Raw genomic sequence first — 21,911 nt, forward strand, 5'->3', positions numbered from 1 at the left:
TTATGTGTTTTTAAAATGGGTGTGTGTGAGCAGCATCACTAGCCAGCCCCTCTCCACTTATCATTGGTCAAACTTCCATTTCTCACTTGATTGGGGGAGCTAGGTTGTGTCAGAGTGATGTCATTTTACAGCCTGCAGAGAGGACACTCCCCAGTCAAATTGCACACAAATCTAGATTTGATAACAAAAGACATATTTGCACAGGTAAACATTGGTTTAAAATTACATGCACACATCACATATCACAGGAGATATACCCTGTCCAAACTCTGCTCTTCCTGGGAGCTTGCATTCAGAAATGGCAATAATTTGCACTTTTTAACTGGTTTGCGATACCGTACATTACCCCAAATTTACACACATGTGCGCAAGGAGTATGGACATTAGTTGATGAAGTGTCAGATTTTTCACATGCACACATTTAGAGTAATATCCACTTTTCCGCTAACACCCCCCTGAACATACCACCGGGTCCTACCATGTCTTAAAACGTGAGCAGAAAAATCACAAGAATTATGGTATCATTTATAAAATTTTCACATGTCCGCTCTATGAATGATCCATCTTTTTAGATTTATGTTCTGGCCCCCAAAGGGGTGTGGTTTACCCTCAGCACAAGGTTGAATTTCTGGTTTTTCCAGTTCTGCCAAGCCAGCTTGCTCTCACAGGCAGTGCTCCTCCCCTTTCCTTCAGGAGGAAGCCACTTTTTACGACCATTTACGACTCCTGCCATAAACCATCTGCCTGGGTGAAGGGGGTTACATTGTTCAGAGCTCCTGTATTCTGTGGGGGGGCTCCCCTTAATTCAATTATCAGAGAGATGGTATATCCTTAGTGTGGCCAGCAAAAGGCAGATAGGCCTGGGAACACAGTTGTGACTCAAGTTTCACTCCTGATGGGGGTAGCTGTCAAGCAAAATCAAGTTCCTTAAGCCAGACTTTCAGCTAACTGTCATGTTTTTTTTGTTGCTTTTTAAATTAACTTGCAATTTTACACATGCAGCTAGAATGCTGATTCTAAGTGCAAAACTATGACATTTCAACAATTACAAAGGCATGTGACACCAAACATAGGTCACTCATTTAATCTAAACATTTTCGATTTTAGTGTCTTTAAATCCAGTGCAACTTAAACTGCTGACTCCATAGCAGTTTTGTTATAAGCATTGTTTTGGGCTCTTCATTTCCCAGATTTTGTAGGCACACAACACTCCATTCTACCAAATGTCTGCTGGTGTCCAGTGAGTTTTTAGATGTGTTGCAATGTTTAAAATAGACATTTTGAGCCTGCCTTCAGAGAAACACAGGGTGGTTTTAAAGCGCTTTGAAGCTAACCGGCGCTACTGTTTTTCCTTTGGCAACCCATTTCCCTCATGGCAACCCGGCCTATCATTCTCGCACTGGTGGGTGGCAAGTGAGGCAACCATTTTGGTGTGCGCACAAACTGCGCAGCTTTCCTGGATTTCGGCGCACATGTGGGTTTTCCGCCATCTTGAATTTTCTAAGCCCACAGCACCAAATGTTGTAGCATGATAGCTTAAACGTGGGTCAGGACACCCAACAAGCCCCCCCACGCGACTGCACTTTGAATTTGAGTCGATGGGGAGTCGGGTGCACAAGGGTTTTGACCCACGCACCGGTCTGTCCGCATAATCTTCTTCCAATTCTGCAAATGGCACAGCTCAGCATCTTCTTCTCCATCCGGTACTGATCGATCGGTTCTCCTCGCCGGTCCTGATGGGAGTATTGGGCGGTACACAGGGCCCATCGCGTCTCTGCTCCCGGTCTCCGGATCGTCCTCCTTGGCCCGTCTCCAGGTTTTCTTTCTCCTAGGACGACAAAGGAAGAGCGGCAATACCTACTCATAGACGTTTTTCCACCACTGTTGAGATAGTGGGGCAGCATATGCATTTCATCATCACGAAACATTACATTCTTATTTTGAAAAAAAAACAGTATAACTAAGAGACAGTTTCATGCAAATCACAATATTTTAGAGACTAGATGTTGTATGTTTTATGGTTGGAACTGAATTAGTCTGAGACAGTACCCGCTAGGATTCCAGAGGATTCCTCCAGTTGTTGCAGAGTGTGCCTGGGATGGCAACACTTCAACTGGTTTATGTGGACCCACTTGTCTTCCCCCGCTGCCAAAGGACCTTTGGGGATGTGGATTTTGTAGGCCACAGGGGAGATCTTGTCGATGATCTCATAGGGTCCCTTCCATGTAGGCAAAAATTTGCGCTGCGTGGCCTGGTTCCTTTGGAAGTTGTATAGATAGACCCGGTCCCCCACCTGATATTCCTTCCTGGAAGTTTTCAGGTCATAATGGGTCTTCATGCTATCAGCCGATCTTTCTAGATTCCGCTGAGCGTAAGCAAAAGCATGTTGGAGGTGTTTCCTTAAATTCTCCACATACTCATGAGTAGTGGAGGCATTTATCAGTGTCTGCTCTTGGGTCCTGTAGAGCAAATGCTGAGGAAGCACCATCTTGCGCCCAGTCATCAACTCAAATGGTGACATTTTGGTTGCAGATGAAGGGGTAGATCTGATGGCCATTAGGACCAGAGGTAATCGGATATCCCAACTTGGCCCAGAATCTGCCACAAACTTCTTTAATATGCTCACAATTGTCCGGTTATATCTCTCTACTGCCCCAGAAGAAGCTGGCCGGTAAGCAATGTGTAGCTTTCTCTTGACCCCCAGTATCTCCCACATCTTTGTCATTACTTCACTGGTGAAGTGGCTACCTCTGTCTGACTCAATCCTTTGAGGTAGGCCGAAACGGGAAAAGATGTGGTTAATCATCAAGGCAGCTGCAGTTTCTGCCTTGCAATTTGGGGCTGGGAGACATTCCACCCACTTGGTAAACAAGCATGTCACAGTCAACATGTACTTATTCCCCCTAGCCGAGCGAATCACAGGGCCTACAAAGTCGATTTGTAAATCTGACCATGGCAGTGTCATTCCCCTCTTTTGTAAAGGCGCCCAGTGTGTGAGGGATGTCGGCTGAAATTGTGCACACACAAGACACCCCTTCAAGTATTGGTCGAGGTCCTGCCCCATGTGTGGCCAGTATGCAACCTCTCTTAAGATTTCCAATGTTGTGTGAAACCCCCTATGACCGGCAGTGGCCGCATCATGGGCGTGACTTAACATCAGGCTTCGGAATGAGGTAGGAACCACCCACTGATCGTGGCCCGCTTTGGATTTCCTTACCAGCAAACCGTCTTGGATCCGGAACATATTTGGACACTTCATCAACACTCTTAGGTCCTCTTTCCCAATGTAATCGGTATCCGTCAGGGGAAAGTTCTCAGGGTCCTCAAGGTGCTGGTAAAATTTACCAATTATTGGATCCCCCTTCTGAGCGGTAATCAAATCAGCATCAGGGGTCTCCTTACTCCATTGTGCAATTGAAAGGTCGTTGTGAGCATTTGTCTGGGACCTAGTGATAGCAGTGACCTGGATCTCCCCCAACAGGGACTCAATCTCAATTAGATCCCCTTGGATGGCCCCGGTTTTGGCCAGCTGATCAGCTAAGTCATTTCCAGTTTTGTCTGGTCCCTCTACTTTGGAATGACCCTTGATCTTTTTTCAATAGATGGTCATCTCATTCGAGGTGACCAGATCATCAATGTTTTGGATCAACTTCCCATGTTTCAAGGGTTTGTTATTAGCACATAACATGCCTCTGGTTTTCCAATTAACCAGGTGCTCCACGAACCCGTTCCGTACATAATCCGAATCTGTGATTATGACCAGTTCGCGGAGTTGATGCTGGACAGCAGTGATGATGGCCTGATGCACAGCCATCAATTCTGCCACCTGACTACTTCGGGGACCAATTTTGTATCCACCGGAGGGTTCTGGGGACTCATTCACCCATGCATTCCCTACGCCGGCCACCAGTTCTTTCTCCCCGTTGTTGTCAACATGGTAAGAGCATCCATCCACATACCCAGTGGGCATTCCCTCACACTTGTCTTCTTCAAAGACTTTGTGTGGGGAATTAAGGTATGCCTCCATGTTGTCCTTTATTTTTAGACTTTCGTCCTCGAGACAGTTTTCTCTGGCACAATCATGCAAGTCAGCCAGACCTTGCGCGAGGTGACTCTTCTTGTTTTGGCCATATCTGACCTCCACAGGAAAGCCTTGCATTGACAGAATCCAGGAAGTAATTCGGGAATTACTCACATTTCCGGCCCGGATTCTGTCACTTTGGAGATATTGCAGAGGCTGGTGTGGAGTCTCCACTATGATGTGTTCCCCCTGGATAAACGGGCGGTAATTCTTCAATGCCCACACCGTTGCCAGGAGTGCCTTCTCACAATCGTTGAATTTTTCCTCCACAGAGGATAAAGTTTTGCTCGCATAGGAGATTACTTTATTGACCTTGTCATGCTTTTGGTATAATACTGCCGTCAAGCACGTATTAGAGAACCCCGTCTCCAGGAAGAACTCCTTGTTTCTGACAGGGTAAGCTAGGCAAGGCGCTTGTGAGAGGCTTCTCTTGAGTTGTCTTACTGCCTCGGCTTGTTCTGGACCCCATTCCCACTTGACCCCCCCTTCAGGAGATGAATCAGGGGTCTGGTGATCTCTGCGTAGCCCTCAATGAACTTTCTGCTGTAATTAGTCAGTCCTAGGAGGCTCCTTAGTTCCCGCAGAGTTGTGGGGTCTTTCAGTTTCTGAAGTGCTTCCACTTTCTTTTCCTGGGGACAGAGACCCTGAGGAGTAATCTCATGCCCCAAGAAATTAACACGGGTTCTACACCACTGTGCTTTCTGAAAGGAAAGTTTTGCTCCGGCGGCCCTCAACTGCGTCAGAACATAACGGATCTCCGCTATGTGTTCCTCCACAGATGAACTTTTGATGAGGACATCATCTACATAAGCCAGGTTACCCCTCGCACCCAAGTCGGGCATGGCCTTGTGTAGAAAAATGTTGAACTCATTACCGGAGTTAAGGTATCCGAAGGGAGTCCGGGTCCATGTATACTGCTGGCCCCCAAAGGTAAAAGCCAGCTTGTATTGGTCCTCCCTACTGACAGGCACGGTCCAGTATCCATTGGTCAGGTCTATTGCAGTGAATACCTGTGACCCCTGGATCTGGGCCAGCCCTTGGTCAATGTAGGGCAGAGGCCATCGGGAAGTATGGACCCGTTTGTTGAGCTCCCTGAGGTCGGCGCAGAGTCTCCACTGGCCGTTTGGTTTCAATATTCCCAGCACCGGATTATTGAAGGTGCTGTGGATGGGACGGATTATTCCCCTGGACTCCAGGTTCTTAATTATTTCAGTAAGGGACTCCATTGATGCGAGAGGCAAGCGATATTGCTTCACAAACACAGGAGTCATGCCAGGGTCCGTGGGGATTGTTGTTGTGTGGATGTCAGTGCGACCACAGTCATATGAGTCTACCGCAAAGAGATCTTGGAAATCCAAGAAAATTTGTTTCAACTTTTGCTTCTGTTCCAGAGTCACACAGGCATCAGCTAGGTTGACTCTCTCTTCCACCATCTGCCTGAAGCCTGGAAAGACTTCTGGTTTGGCTATCTCAGCGGCCTCCTCCAGCTGGGTGGAGAAGTCCCTGGTCAGAGTGCTGATTTGGACTGGAGGCTTCAGGTGGGAAAGGCAGCCCTCATGGACCTGGAAAATCACCTCATCCCTCCTGAAGTCACAAGTCACATCTTCCTTACCATAGGGGCAGGAAGTGTACACCAGGAAGTTCCCCCCCATGCCGGGTAAAAATCCTGTCTGGTGTTGTATTGTCATCACTGTCACTGTCAAAACAGTCCTTGGGGATTGGTCCTAACAGTTCATTTACTAAGTCGATGGAAAAATGTCGGTCATCAACCGCCATTCCAATAATGGTGCCTGCGGCTAGAGTAATACTCTTTAAGTCGCTGTTATCCACCTCTATTAGAATGGTGTCATGTTCTATGTTGACTAATGGAGTTGGGTTTACCCCCAACCCTTGATGTTGGAGAGAAGCATTTAGATGTATGTAAGCATCAGGGTTTTTCAACTCTTGTCCCCTTTTAACTTTCACTTCCAGGGAGAATTGTCGGGTCCTTTCTGGGATGGTGACTTCCTCTTTAATCTGAATTTCAACTGCATAAGGTAGCAATTGAGCTGACCTAAATGCTTTTTCTGGATCATCAAAGCCCATGGGATTATCCGCTAATCGGGACCAAGCTTTGAAGTTTATTAGGTCCAAACTAATGGCAAAGCGATTGAGAATGTCACTGCCTAAGTAAAAGGCGGCAGGGACGTCTCGCACGACCCAACAATTGTGGACTATGCTCTTGTTGCCAATGGAGATTTTGAGCATACAACTGCTTGGCAGGAGATGTTTGGAAGTAGGTGCTTCCAGGTCCATTTCCCACTTGTCTATCAGTTTGAAGGTGGGAATGGCTGGATCTTTTGGGAGTTGGCGGAACATGGCTTCGCTGATGAAGCTCTTACCGTTGTTCACACACACTCGAGCGAGAACAGAGTCCTTCCCATCATTTAACTGAACAGGGATGAACAACTGCTCTCCAATTTGCTGAATATCAGCCAGGCTCTGAGCTGATTTCACATCTTTCTGGACTGTAGGAGTGGGAGTTTCAGATTGTGGATTAGTATAGAATCTCAGAGTGTTTCCTTCCAGCGTGGAGTACCACTTTAGACTGGAAGGAAGGTTGATTTTCAGAAATAGAGAGGACCCTGCATCACCAGTCTGTTGTCCTACTGCTATTACTGTCACGTCTGGGATTTGGCTATTCTGGAAGTGAAATTCTACTTGGTCAGATTTTTGTTCAACCATGTGGCAGGTGCCGTTTAAACTAACATGGTTGACACTCCGTTTTAATTTTATTGGTCGGCTAGTCTGGGTCCAGAGGACCTTGTTTACGCAATCTATTAGGGGTGACAACCTTCTCAGGAGGTCATTCCCTAGTAAACAAGGGGTGCCCTCTGGGGTCACAACTATGACCGGGTGTTTCAACTTGTGTCGCCCAATTTTAATGTCCAAATCTGCCGTCCCCTCGACGGGAATTTCCTTCCCGTCAAAGTTCTGGAGTTGTCCAGGAAGTGAGGTGAGAGGAATTTGGTAATTCCCTCCCCTTCCTGCATTCAGTTCGTCAAAGGCCCTTCTGGACAGAAGGGTAGCTTGAGATCCAGTGTCCACCAGTGCCAAGATTGTACCCTGCCCCTGTACTTGTACCGGGGCATAATATCTTCCCTCCTTCTCCTCAAGGGGGCACAGATAATGTAAATTTTTGGACAACTGGTGGGCTAATTTTCTGGTTTTGGACATCGCTAGCGAAGAGATTTGGGCAGAATTCTGTGGAGAGCCTTGGGAATCTGAAAGAAAAATTTGGCAACTGGAGATCAGAGCCATTGTGGGTTCCCCTGGCTCCGGTTCTGGGCCGCCCCCCCCTTTTTGGAGGCAGTCACCAGGATGGGTTTGAACCAGGGGATTTTCTTGCTGTTGGTTCTGGGATGAGATGGTGGGCGGCGGTAGCTCAGTCTCCACATCTCCCCAGTCTGGATTTGCATCCCTAGGGACCCATTTTTCTTTGGGAGGAGTTCCCCCCTCTCTGAAGGAGAAGATCCTTTTCCCAGGATCCTCTGAGGATCCCTCTCCCTCAAATTGGAAGATCTGTACCTCCTCCTCAAACTGAGTCTGTTTGGGTCTTTTGTTTCTCCTACCCCCCCTCTGCTCCTTAGGAGGCAGACTTTCAGGGGCAAGAGATTTTGTTTCCGGTTCCTGGGTTTCCAGGGGCTGTTTACAAGTGAGGAAGGAAGCTTCCTCCAAGGCTTTACACCCCCCTTCCCTTTGTGCCTCCTCCCTGGGAACCGGTGAGTTATTGGGGTGCTGCCCCCGTCATTGTTCTGGAGCACCAGGTCCAGAGTTGGGTGCGTTCTGCGCCGGCACGCCCATCTGAGGGTTCTGCTGAGCCCTCAGTATGTGACCCAGATCCCGCGCCATGTTTTGAACCTGGCGCTCTAACTGGGAAACTCGCTCAGGCTGATACGGGGCCCTGTTTTCTCCCCTGGGCTGATCCCGGGAAGGGTAGCTGTCCCTCCTCTGGTAATACCCCGGGTTGGGAAGATTTGGGTACCCCTCCACCCTTGGCCTCCCCTCTCCCGGATTCAGTGGTCTGGGCTCAGGGAATTGGGGAAAGAAGGATGGATGGTTTTGGGGCTGAAAGTCGGGTGGATATCTGGGGAAAAAGTTCTGCCCAGGGTTTGGTAAATTTCTGCCCTCCTGTGGGAAGTTTGGAGGGAAGTTCCCTGGGTTAGGTGCTTGGCTGGATCCCCCCCCTTGGGCTGGAGGAGTCCACACATAACCCAAGATGGGTCGATTTCCCTTGTAACGGGGACTTACATAATCAGGAGAGCGAGGGACCCCATTTGTGGGGCTGCCTCCTTGGCTCCCTGTCTGTGACTGACCCGAGGACCTCCTGGGCCTAGCATTATTAGGTGCAGGTAGGTTTTTAGGCCCCCCCATCTCCAAATCCAAAACGGGGGTGACCTTTACCTCTGCCACCTTGGCAGCAGCAGGGGTGCTGTTGGCTTTGGGGTTTTTCTGGGCATTACTTTTGCTATCTATCGGTTTCTGCACCTCATAGATCCGGGTAGCCTGTTCAATGACCCAGTCTAAAGATCTTTTCTCGTGAAAATCCCTCACGAGCTGGGTCATGATATATTTGGGCAAGGCATGGAAAAACGTATTAATAAATTCCCTGCTATCCGTGCGCACCCTTCTTGTGGTCTGTGCAAAAGCACGCTTTAACTCCTGCACAAATTCTTGTGGGGCCTGATCCTCCCCACATTGCAAATTGTAGGCTGCCTTGCGAGCCTCTTGAGGATTTCTGTGAACAGAAAAATGTTTCAAGATGGCCGCCTTATAGGTGGACCATCTTAAATGATTTTGGTCCTCCAGCCCCGCAAAGAAACTGGAGTATTCCGGGGAGAAGGTCCACTTTACATATTGAATACAGCTTTGGCTGTCCTTCAAATGGAAAGTCTCCATCATTTGTTCAAACAACTCTAAGTGCTCCCAAACAGAATACTTAGCGTTCTTATGGTAAGGCGTGATGACGCTCCTGATCGCCTTAATCTGCTTTAAGGGGTCCTTAAGCAAGGCCCTTTTTGCCTTATTGGCCTTTTTGGTTCGGGTAACCCTTGTCCATTCGTCCTCGGACTCAGAGGCACTGCTCCCAGAGGTTCCCGTCTGTTCTTCCAGGTTTTCCCGGATTCTGCGAGCCTGGGAATGGCTGGCAGAATGTGGGGACCTGGTCTCCTGTGTCCTGCGCAGTTCAGAGGAGTCTTCAGATTCCTCCTTGCTGCCAGGATTTGATGGGTACCCCCTCCACTGACCTAACTGGGCAGAGGTTTTCAGGATGCCCTTAATGGGCCTACTCTCCTGGGGTTCCCCATTGAACTGTCCTGTACTTGGGTGCCCATACCCGGATGCCCACCCCTCCATTCCTGAGTGGTACTGGCCTATGAGCCCCATACTCTTAGCTGGATAGTAATCTGCCATCCCTGTGGCCCTGTGCTCATGTGCGCCAGGGGACATGGGGGTGGTAGAGTCCAGGGACTGGGGGAGATGAAGGCCCCTGGTATTAGGGCTCCTGCGGTTATGGTCAGGAATCTCTCTTTCCCAGCGGACCTCATCTCTATCCGCCCGTGCTCCCTGTTGCAATGCAAGAGCCTGCATTTGTGCTTTCAGTTCCTCTGTTAAGGCCTTACTCGACTCTATCAGTTTCTCCTGCATCGCTACCTGTTGCTGGAGCCTCTCATTGTGCTGGCAGAGAGCCTCATTTTCCCTCCGTGCTTCTTGGTTGGTCCTGGAGAACTGGGCCAGTCTTTGCTGCAGGAGGGTTACCTCCTGAGCTGTGTCCCTATTGGCCTGCTCCTTTCTTGCTAGAGCATCCTCCACCCTCCTGGGGTGCTCTAGCAAGTTCTGGTGTTCTTTTTGGAGGTCACCCAGTCCCTGGTGGGCCAGGTGATTTTCTTCCATTTTTCTTTTTAAGTGGCAGACTTCCTGGCCTAAGGTGTCCCTTTCCTGACTAAGAGTCTGCATCTGTACCGTCAGGTCGTCCCTTTGCCTTTGGAAGGCACCAGCTTTCTGGCGCTCCTGATCAAACTCTGCCTGGGTATCCAGGTCTTTCAGAATCAGTTTATTGCTCTCTGCCTTCTCCCTATCTAGGTGGCTTTGCAGGGTGACTACCTGCTCAGCACATGCCCTATTGAAGTCTAGCTGTTGCTCCAGCTTTTTCTGGCTTTGCAGTAGGGAGTCCAAACCTTCTTGGTGTTCCTTCTGCAAGGCCAGAAATCTGGTATCCTGTTCTGACTTTTCCTTTTGCAGCACATCCATATCCTCCTTTATTTTAGTGATGTACTGTCTGGTCTCATTTTCTGACTCCTGGCTTCTGTGCAGCCTTTGCTCAGAAGAGTCCAGATCAGATTGGGCCTTCTCTAACGCCATCTGTTGCCTTTTTGCCAGATCATGGCCTTCAGCACATTTATTCTGTATGGCTCCCATATATAAATATAAATATGCCGCTATCCTAACAATCTTGTCGTGTTCATCTTTGGCCTTAGGAGCCATATATAGTTCACTCAGGGCCACATGTAATGGACCCTGATCTCTCCATAGGTCTGACCCTGTTTCAGTGACCTGTCGCGTGATGGCCTGCAACCAGGCATCCTGGCCCTGTTCAGTCCATTCACCTCTCACAAATAGTTTATGTAAGAGGTGCTCTCTGGCTATTTTCATGTCTACTAAGGTCGTCATTCTAGAGATTGGTCTCTGTCCTGACTTACAGAAGTTTGTATTTTATTCTTGCAAAACAGACCGTTTCCTTGGAGCGTTCCTTTAAGGAGTGCTTTACAGCGTAACACAGCGTGGTGATCCGACCGGATATGTGTATCTGGTCAGCTGGCACGCTGTATTAAGCTGCACAAGTGGTTTTCTAACCCAAACGTCCGGCCCGAGCCCCCACTTTGTAAGAGGATTCAATTCAACACTACAGCTAAGTCAACGCCTAGTCTAGAATACTGAATGAAAACCCTTATTGATATACCTTTATGTCCAGTTCATGCGTTCTGGATGACTACCCCTATATAACACCCCTCTCTTGGAATCCTCCTGACCCCACTGAGCCAAGAAGTAGTTCTGTTTTGCAAGTTAAAAGGTTTATTTGATAATTTAAACAATAGATATATATATCACACTTTATAATAAATTAATAATTGAATAGCACACTTAATCTGATATGATAAAGATTAACAACGGAGAATCTGGCACCAACACGCTTCTCTATAATCAATAAGGAGTTGACATGAAATGGATAAGGTAGCACACAGGTGAATAGGAACAAAAGAAGAAGGTGGTACAGAATGCTTTATGTAAGCTCAGGTGGATGCAATATTCAATGAATGCAGTACAGAAAATACTCAATATGATTTCAACCAAACAATGTAATCACTTTTCTCTGGCTATTCACTCCCCCCCTCTTTATGCAATGCAAGGAAATGGGAGGAAAGCACACAGTTCTCAGAAATGCAATCAATGTAATTCAGTTCAATCCCCCCCAAGCACGCTTAAAGAAAACAGATAGGAGTTTTGAAAACACAGGCCCAAATGCTTTTATATGTGCTAGCGATGGATGAGAAATATGCTGGAAATGCTTTTAATTCCCTTTCAGAGGTTCAGGGTGAGTGGTATCTAGTTAATATTAGTCCAGGCTCACTCTTGCAATGATTCAGGAATGATTAGCAGGTTAAACGAATTTCTGGCAAATGGAAGGCAAGCAGCAGCTGAGTTTTACACGTGAAGAAATTTGCAAATCGCGGTAAAATTCGCGAATGCGTTTTTCACGATTGCGGCAAAACTATAGGGGGTAGGAATGCGGTTCTAGATTCGTAGAAATGCCACGATTCTCAGCTTTCAGGGGAAAGTTACTGCAAGTCTCTATCACAAACGGTCACGGAGATATGAGCGATTAAATAAAGGTCGTTTTTCAGATTTGAAATTTTAAAGTTCAAAAAGACAAGTGCAGCTTGCAACTAGAAAATGACAAGTGACAGCTTTACAAATGACAGGTGACAGTTAGGAGACAGTTCTACTTAGATTAAGCTAGATTGAATTATATTATTTTAACTAGGAGATTGGTTCTGCACAGTTTTCTAGGTACTCACACTATATTCTTCAGTGAAATGGGCCTTGCCACGGATCTGGTCAGGTTTTGGACTGCACTCTGGTCTCTGCATTCCACAGTGATCTGGGTCAGCTCTCTCTGGTTCTGCTAACAGGTCAGCTCTACTCTGCTGGTCTGGTCTGGGTCTCTAGTTCTGGATAGATTGAAGTCTCTAGGTTGGCTCTCTGAAGGTTGATGGAGGTAAAGTATGGATTTTCCCGGCAGAGCTTCCAGCTGCAAATGGATTTGAAAAGCCCTATCTGTCCTGTCTGTCTGCTTTTATGTGTTTTTAAAATGGGTGTGTGTGAGCAGCATCACTAGCCAGCCCCTCTCCACTTATCATTGGTCAAACTTCCATTTCTCACTTGATTGGGGGAGCTAGGTTGTGTCAGAGTGATGTCATTTTACAGCCTGCAGAGAGGACACTCCCCAGTCAAATTGCACACAAATCTAGATTTGATAACAAAAGACATATTTGCACAGGTAAACATTGGTTTAAAATTACATGCACACATCACATATCACAGGAGATATACCCTGTCCAAACTCTGCTCTTCCTGGGAGCTTGCATTCAGAAATGGCAATAATTTGCACTTTTTAACTGGTTTGCGATACCGTACATTACCCCAAATTTACACACATGTGCGCAAGGAGTATGGACATTAGTTGATGAAGTGTCAGATTTTTCACATGCACACATTTAGAGTAATATCCACTTTTCCGCTAACACCCCCCTGAACATACCACCGGGTCCTACCATGTCTTAAAACGTGAGCAGAAAAATCACAAGAATTATGGTATCATTTATAAAATTTTCACATGTCCGCTCTATGAATGATCCATCTTTTTAGATTTATGTTCTGGCCCCCAAAGGGGTGTGGTTTACCCTCAGCACAAGGTTGAATTTCTGGTTTTTCCAGTTCTGCCAAGCCAGCTTGCTCTCACAGGCAGTGCTCCTCCCCTTTCCTTCAGGAGGAAGCCACTTTTTACGACCATTTACGACTCCTGCCATAAACCATCTGCCTGGGTGAAGGGGGTTACATTGTTCAGAGCTCCTGTATTCTGTGGGGGGGCTCCCCTTAATTCAATTATCAGAGAGATGGTATATCCTTAGTGTGGCCAGCAAAAGGCAGATAGGCCTGGGAACACAGTTGTGACTCAAGTTTCACTCCTGATGGGGGTAGCTGTCAAGCAAAATCAAGTTCCTTAAGCCAGACTTTCAGCTAACTGTCATGTTTTTTTTGTTGCTTTTTAAATTAACTTGCAATTTTACACATGCAGCTAGAATGCTGATTCTAAGTGCAAAACTATGACATTTCAACAATTACAAAGGCATGTGACACCAAACATAGGTCACTCATTTAATCTAAACATTTTCGATTTTAGTGTCTTTAAATCCAGTGCAACTTAAACTGCTGACTCCATAGCAGTTTTGTTATAAGCATTGTTTTGGGCTCTTCATTTCCCAGATTTTGTAGGCACACAACACTCCATTCTACCAAATGTCTGCTGGTGTCCAGTGAGTTTTTAGATGTGTTGCAATGTTTAAAATAGACATTTTGAGCCTGCCTTCAGAGAAACACAGGGTGGTTTTAAAGCGCTTTGAAGCTAACCGGCGCTACTGTTTTTCCTTTGGCAACCCATTTCCCTCATGGCAACCCGGCCTATCATTCTCGCACTGGTGGGTGGCAAGTGAGGCAACCATTTTGGTGTGCGCACAAACTGCGCAGCTTTCCTGGATTTCGGCGTACATGTGGGTTTTCCGCCATCTTGAATTTTCTAAGCCCACAGCACCAAATGTTGTAGCATGATAGCTTAAACGTGGGTCAGGACACCCAACAGGTGCAAAGTGTATTTTTGCAGTGCAAAGCGACTCTGCACTGCCAACAAACACCCTGATTCACAGAGCGGTGCAAAGTGTATTTTTGCAGTGCAAAGCGACTCTGCACTGTCAACAAACACCCTGATTCACAGAGCAATGCAAAGTGTATTTTGCAGTGCAAAGTGACTTTGCACCACTTATACACCAGTGCAAAGTCGCTTTGCACTGCAAAAATGCACTTTGCACTGCTGTGAATCACGGTGTTTGTTGGCAGTGCAAAGTCTCTTTGCGCCACGCTAAAGGTTAAATGAATCGGGCCCTTAACCTATCTGAAACAAGATTTCATGCTGACTAATCACTCTGGCTATATTTGAAACAACCTATTTTGTAGGGAAAGTATTTGGAAATCAATAGATTATCTTAACTTTATTTATTGAACGGAAGTTTGCACATGCACTTTCGCAAATCATTAATTCTACACAATTAGTGACCACCTCCGAACACGCATATACTTTGAGTGCACTAGGAGCATGCTTCTTTCCACCGACAGCACTCGTAGAGACTAACGGATCTCTTTTACTTTCCAGATATTTATTGATCGAGATCCAGCAGCATTTGCACCGATTTTAAATTTTCTCAGAACAAAGGAACTAGATTTGCGGTAAGTAAGAGTTGATCTTCTTGCCCCTGTTATAGTGCGTTGCCAGTGTGCTGTGGGAGCAGTGAAATGAACTCATTCTATGCACTGGCACGAAGCCAAGGGGCTGCCACAGAGGGCACAACTCATGGATCAGGATCAATAAGAAACGCAATTGTCAGGATTGTACAATAGCTCAAAGTGAGCAGAATGTTTGTCCCTTTTCCCTGACAATCTTTCTCAGTCACTGAGTCTCTTGGCACAGCTTGGTGGGCATGCTTGTCGATTTCCTGTCTGTGACCACAAGGTGATGAATGTCCTTAAAAGTAAAGCAAGCCCATCTGCTGAATTGTCAGTTCCTGTAGCAGGGTCCTCAACATTTCCCAGGGATAAGGAAGGCCAGGAGGGTCGCTAGGTACCTGGGTAGGTCTATTTCCTGGGACCTCATTGTGTCGCCCTCTCCATCTTGCTAGCCTCCTCACCAATCCAATACCTATTCATTCCGGGGTACCCGTCTCTCAACTTGGATAATGGCCCTCGGGCTAACGGTTGGCTGACCTCCTTGCAGATTCGCCACACACTCAATGTTCACCCACTCACCCCAGGCAATGCTTTGGCAGGTGTTGTCAACTCTCTCAATCTCGCTGGCCCTATGCATCCCGGAACTTCCCCAGTTTCCAAATCAGGCCTCCTCTCCACTTCTCCTTCCAGGCTTCAGCTCCACTCTACCTTTAAAGTGGTCCACTCTACTGTGTCCCGCAGTTTTTCCTCTACCTCTCTGCTCTTTCCTCTCAAACTCCACTGTCCTATTTTGACGGTAACATCGTTTAACCTGTCATTTCTTCTCCCCTGCTGCTTGTGATCTATCGCCACCCTCTCCCATTTTCTCTATTCCTATCTGATGTTCTCATTCTCCAACCACTCGTGTGTTTCACCCTTCTGTCTGATGTTCTCCTCCAAGCTCTCTTTCTTCCAGTTTCTCTTTACCTGCGCATGTACCTTTAGTTCTCTCTGCACCACCACCCCCTCCTGCATCTTCAGCTCTCTTTATCACATGTATTTATTTATCTTCTTTGCATTTATTTCAGCGCACAAAGCCCTGGGGCATCTAGGCGCTAGTTACAGAAAGTGCATAGTACATTGGTGAAGTGAAAGAATACATATGTAGTTTACAGACATAATTGACGTGTGTACTCGGACTGGAAAAGCCCCACCTCATACCACAGGGGCCTACATCAAGCATGCAGACAGACATATGAGACAAATAGGTGTGATTAACCCCTTGCGTGCCAAGGACGAGTATGCTTATCCTTTTTGCATAGACTTGCATAATAGCCTGGCAGTTACAGACTGCCAAAGCCTCACCTCATGGTACTGGTGGCTACACCAGGCATGCAGACAGGCATATGAGACAAATAGGTGGGATTACACAGACTGGCAAAGCCTCACCCCATCTTCTGCACATTCAGCTACAACTGCCCCACATCCTACTCCTGCACCTTAGGCTTTCTTTGCAGTGACATCTCTACACCTTCGCTCTCGCCACTGCTCCAAATACCCACACTCCCCAAAAACCTCTCCTGGCTTTATTCCTTTCCAGCCCACCTGCATGCTGTGCTAATGTCTGTGGTCTGCACATGTTGGCGTAAAGGAGTCTGCTTTGGGGATTGGTTGGGCTGTAGGTATTGTTGGGAAGGGAGCAAACCCATCCCACCCCCCCCATCCAGGGGGCTGGGGCGATCTAAAGGTCACCACATGATCGTGATATTGCACGTAACTCAGACGTTTAGACATAGGGCGTGTGTATATAGGCAGACGCCATTTTCCAGATATTAAGTGGCTATAGCCGAAGCATAAGGCCTGCAAGGCCTGCAGTATTCAGCACGTTAGACACAGGCAGCAAGCCCAAAGGAGAAATCTGAATAGGCCGAAGTGTCGATGAGGGAGGCCTGTGCTGCAAACCTCCACAGAAACCCTTTTTGTTCTAAAATTGTTGTCAATATGTTCTAAGAAAGAATGTGCCCCGCAAGGCCATGAGACCTTACTGGGCGCCTTGGTGTACGTGTTATCACACAAGGGCCAAAGTAGGCCTCTGACCCCCACCCATCCAACCACGAGTCCCAGTCCTAAAACCCCTGAATTCCAAGATACCAGTTGACCCCAGACCACCGACCATAAACCAATCTTCCCCAAAAGATCTAAGAGTATGGACGTCCCACCTTTATTTCACAATGGCATGATTTGAAATGCGAGGTACAGGGAGGAAGAAATTATAGCTCAAAGCGAGGGTGGATGCCAAAAAACGTGATCGGGATGAGTGAAATGTGTGTGGGTTAGTGTGACCTTGAGACTCCCACTGTGCTAGTCATTGAGCATACCAGGTGCACTACATAATGATAGAATAGTACTATTTACAGATGTAGCTAATTGCTCCTTTGGCCTTGGTTCCCTGGAGACGATGAGCCCAGCAGACCCCACATGATGATGAAGGACGGACAGACGGACGGACTGGGACCAATGGCCTGGCATCCCCTATGGAACGGGCCGGCCATGTATAGGGTAGCACCAACCAGCCATGCAGGTTTTTACTGTATACAAATGATGCTGTGTCCCCTTTTAAGCTTCTGCTTGCCCCCCATTTCCTCAGAATGTTCCCTGGCAGCAGAGTTCTTTGCTGATGCACTGATTTGTTATAGAAATAAAACTTGTTACCTTGAGTTTCTCCAGCCTTTTTTCCCTACAACCTAGCATGTTGTATTTGTTCTGGTGTGAGGATGAGGGGCATGCCTTCAGTATTAAGCTAGTGATCATTTAGCCCTAACCTTGTTCCCCACCGGCGGGGCAAGACTTTAATAGACCTGTCCACCTTTTTAGAAGTGGCTTGGGTGTGCATGCATAGTAGAACACAGAGGCAGTGCTGAAGCGAAGTTGCAAACACTTTGTCAGGTCAGTGCGTCATCGAGAGGTAGTCCCTGCTGAAGCACCAACTGGCTTTATCTATGTTCCTTCGGACAATGTTTTCTGTGTGTTTGTGTGTGTGTGTGTGTGTGTGTGTGTGTGTGAGTCTAGGATCGTAGTTCGCAGTGGTGATTTCTCCTCCTACTAAAGAGTGATTTACCAGGTTAATAACCTTCGCCCATTGGTGCATATGATCCTGGGATCCAGGGGTTTGGCTTTGTCCTTAAAGTTGCAGGAACTTTCATGTGGCAGTTGTAACAGATTGCCAGTTAGCAAAGGTGTAGAGGCCCTGGATTTTTTCATGTTTATTAAATAATAAAATGATGCAGGTAATTTCATCTCTGAAAGCATAATCTGCTGATCAGATTTCCCTTTCCTAGGCTGCAAGGCAAAAGCATTGCGTGTATCTGTGTCCTGATGCATCCGTATCCTGATTTGCAGCACCTGCTCTACCAGTGGCACAGAGCAGGTTCAGAGGCCACAGCTGCCCATTTGACAGCTGCAGTGACAGCCACGCCTCTGCAGCGCAGGAGCTGCATTTAATATATGCACCCCTGTACCAAAACTACGATGAAAATTATGGTGGCAGGGTAAACTCTAAATATAAGCTATGCCTGAGTTAAGGCATGGTCCATGGCACTATGTATGATTATTGCAGCCACATCCAATTTGATATCACACGTGTCAGCTTAGCTGTGGAAGACTGGCTGAGCCTGCCAAATGACAGTACAGGAACCTGACTGGCCCTGCCGCATCTTTGATCTCTCTGTGAGGGCAGGTAATACCCTCTGTCAGAGACAGCCGCACAACAGGCAGCTGTCCTGGGCTCAGACATCAAAGGAGCATACCTATTCAAAGGGAGTACCCCCACACCATGATGCTGCATTTCTAAAGGCCTTTTATCCTAGTGAGAAGGGAAGGAGACGGGTTAGAGGAGGCAGGAGGGCTCTGTACAGTGGAGGAAGACTTCCAGCTTTTTTGTTTCTCACCACCTCTATCTCTCCTCTTCCTGTTCCCTCCTCTTCCTCTAGTGCAAAGCACTTTGGATGTGATGTCAGAAGGGCAATCGTCACTTCTTTGAAAAAGCAGTTTTTAAAGCATCCGACTTGGATAATTGTGGGGGCACAAATATATGATCATGTTACTCCAATATTAAAAACCCTACATTCACTTCCTATCGAACAGAGGATCATGTTCAAATTATTTAGTATTACGCACAGAGCACTTCATGCCAAGACCAAAATGCTGGTATGCACTTTCCAGTGATTTAAGAATGACAACAGGTTACTTAATTTTTTAAAATAATTTAACAAAAGCATGGCTTTGTAAAAAATGTTAAACAATGTTTTTATGACATAATGAATACTTTCAGGTTTCGATTATTGTTCTTAATGAAGAGATGCTGAAATTTGATTTTAAGTACAATGGGCCTCATTACGACCCAGGCGGTAAGTTACCGCCTGGGCCGTGACTTTACCACCATGGCGTAAACTACGTTTACGCCATGGTGGTTGGCGGATTTACCGCCCCATTCCAACCTTGGCGGGGCGGTAAATCCCCATTTTCCCTTCCCCATTCCCATTTTGCCCCATAGGGCATAATGGGAGTGGGGAAGGCGTTAATTACACCGCTGTAGAACCCTTACCGCCTGAGTCGTAATGAGGCCCAATATCTTTTAATTATAACTGTTTTGTTTTAGTGATCTTTGTTAGATAAATGTGTATGTGAATTGGTATGAAATATGCACAGTGCTCTGATACATTTGCTTGTCAAGTTTGCGCTATATAAAAACTATAAACGGATGCAAAAGAGGGCTTAGATCACTAAGGCAAGCCAGCTTTATTCCACTCACCTGCAGGCTTTTGCCTTCAAAAGAAGGGGTCTCTCACCTGTACTTTTAATTATCTTGGAATCATATTTTGGACTCCAACCTTTCAAGAAGATGTCAATGGACCTCTGTTGGGAAGTTGATCTTTCCAAAGACCTCCGCCAGTGAGGTGAAGACTGGAAGTCCAAGGCAGAGGAAAGCCCTGTCCCCTAACCATCCTCCGGGACCAGTGGGGGTCAACTGCTGCTGGAGCAACACCTGCCTCTCTGTCAACCACAGCGGTACCCAGGACCTCACTGTGTTGACAGATGCCTGCAGTTGTGTGCCAGCCTCCTCTGTGTTTGGGAGCACTAGTAAAGGATTTGTCTTGGCCCGGAGCGCCTGGTTTGCGACTCGCAGCACCCTGAGAGCCAAGACAGCTGGAAACCTAGTATTTTTACCATGCAACTGCTTCAAAGTGTGTTTTCAAGAACTGTTCAACACATTCGACCCACCACGACATTCCAGTGCTGCCTTTTGCACTCTCTTGATCTCCAAATCGATCATGCAGTGCCAAGAAGTCTGGTTCGGCCCTGCTGAACTCCAAAAAGGTACTATTAACTGCCCACTTGGTCCAGTTCTGGGTCCTTGAGATTGCTTAGGTCAGTAAGTCGCTTTTTTCATCAAGGAACATATCCTTTTTAAAGAATATTTTAGTTTTGACTTGCCTTACACCCCTGATTAATTACCCATAGTTCTGCACCTTTGCTTATTCTCTGTTCTTTCCTAAGGGACGTTTTTTGTGTAGTATTTGTCTATTTAGTTATTTTTGCAGATGGTGTGTTTTATTAAAGTAGATCTATTTTTATATGCAACCCTGATTGGACGTACCCTTTATTTTGGACTATTGTACTTTGCTTTTTGGGTCGCTACTGAATCACATTCACACCCCTCATAAGGGCATAGCCTTCTCTCAGTCCACGTTCTCAAAGAAGGTGAAGGAGGTATATCTCCTAACTGTGCCTGTTTTACTTTTATGATTGTGTTGGCTCTTGGTTTGTAGCCGTTTGAGGGGTGAGTGGGCATTTTAGAATCCAATCATCCTTGAGCTTCTGCAGGGTAGAAACCAATTTGTCCTAACAGTCCCCTGTTACAGCTTCCTGGTGTTGTGTTGAGTAGGGCAAGGGGTCCTCCCAATACCAATCCAGAGACCCACATCACAAAGTGGGCAGTGGATCACAGTTCCCTGATTCACCCCACATATGCTTTTGTGACCAATTAGGGGACATCATCACAGTACACACGCTCATCGATTTGCATGGTTTAAAGGGAGCTCTCCCCCATCCATGATGCATGATTTGTGGTAGGGACTTTTATTATCAGGTTGCCCATTGCTTCTAAAACATTTTAGAAGCAATGGGCAACCTGCTGATAAAAGTCTCTACTACAGATCATGCATAAACGTGTGATCTTTATTTTCCTTGTTCAGGGAAAGCGAGCACACAGCATACGTTACACCGAGAGTCTTCTCTCCTTTGCTGCACTGCCTTTCTCCCTCTTCTTTCTCCTTGCTCCCTGTATCATCATTAACCCCACCCCTTTCGCCTATGGAAAACATTGTCAAAATCTGCTAAACCACTGTCTGTTCGCCAGGACCTCATTGTGTCGCCCTCTGCAAGCTAGCTAGCCTCCTCGCCATTCCAATACTTAATCCTGGGGACCGGTCTGTCAACTTAATAGTCCTTGAGTTAACTGTCAGCTAACCTCCACAGAGATTCGCCACACACTCAATATTCACCCACTCCCTCCAGACAGGGATCTAAATTAAGACACGACAAGCAGGAGTCAAGCCAGCCCTTGGATATCCAGCATTAACCAGTGACCAGGAGTTACCATTGGGGAACAAGGCTCTATTACATAGCATTCCGCAAATGCAACTTTCATATAAAGTGTAAACTTATTTTGTCCATTATCTGTGACCCCTTTTGCATAATGTCATACAGATGTGCCTTAATGTTTATTTATAGATCGTCCCAAATGCACATTAACGCATGAGTTAAATTCACATAGGTGTGTTTGTTTGGTTTGGGTGTGTTTCACCGGATGATTTTTGATCGCGTCAAACTGACCGCAATTTATCGGGCCCAATTTAAACACAAATGTATTTTTTTTTGCCCCCGCCTCCAATTATAAGGGAGCGGGGGACACCCTAGTAACCCTCAAAATTGCACAATATCAAACATGGGCAGCGGGGGACACCCCCGCTCTTCAGGGTTGGTATTTTGCAATATATGCAACCAAATTGCACTGAAGGCCAAATCACCCATGCAAAATTCGATCAAATTGGTCATTAGGCCAATTATTTTAGGTCAAATAGGCCAGTACCTTTTGTTCGGCATCAGTTGGCCTCGGGAGCCAAATGTAGCTCCTGGTAGAAGTTGGTGTCCAGCTACCCAGGCTCTTCTATGCTATAAGCAGGACCTAAATAGCTCC

The 21,911-nt window shown here is 46.7% G+C and overlaps 1 protein-coding gene across 2 annotated transcripts in view; it reads left to right on the plus strand.

Moving 5' to 3' along the window:
• KCTD3 (potassium channel tetramerization domain containing 3) overlaps positions 1-21,911 on the plus strand; it is a 529,442-nt gene that overhangs the window by 108,585 nt on the left and 398,946 nt on the right. For both annotated transcript variants that reach the window (XM_069608570.1, XM_069608569.1), the window contains exon 4: positions 14,604-14,677. In XM_069608570.1, the coding sequence (XP_069464671.1) occupies positions 14,604-14,677 (74 nt within the window). The remainder of the gene's footprint in view (positions 1-14,603; positions 14,678-21,911) is intronic.

The sequence above is a fragment of the Ambystoma mexicanum genome, chromosome 4q (genome assembly GCF_040938575.1).
Source record: "Ambystoma mexicanum isolate Mex_15411 chromosome 4q, UKY_AmexF1_1, whole genome shotgun sequence".
In the NCBI taxonomy this organism is placed as follows: Eukaryota; Metazoa; Chordata; class Amphibia; order Caudata; family Ambystomatidae; genus Ambystoma; species Ambystoma mexicanum.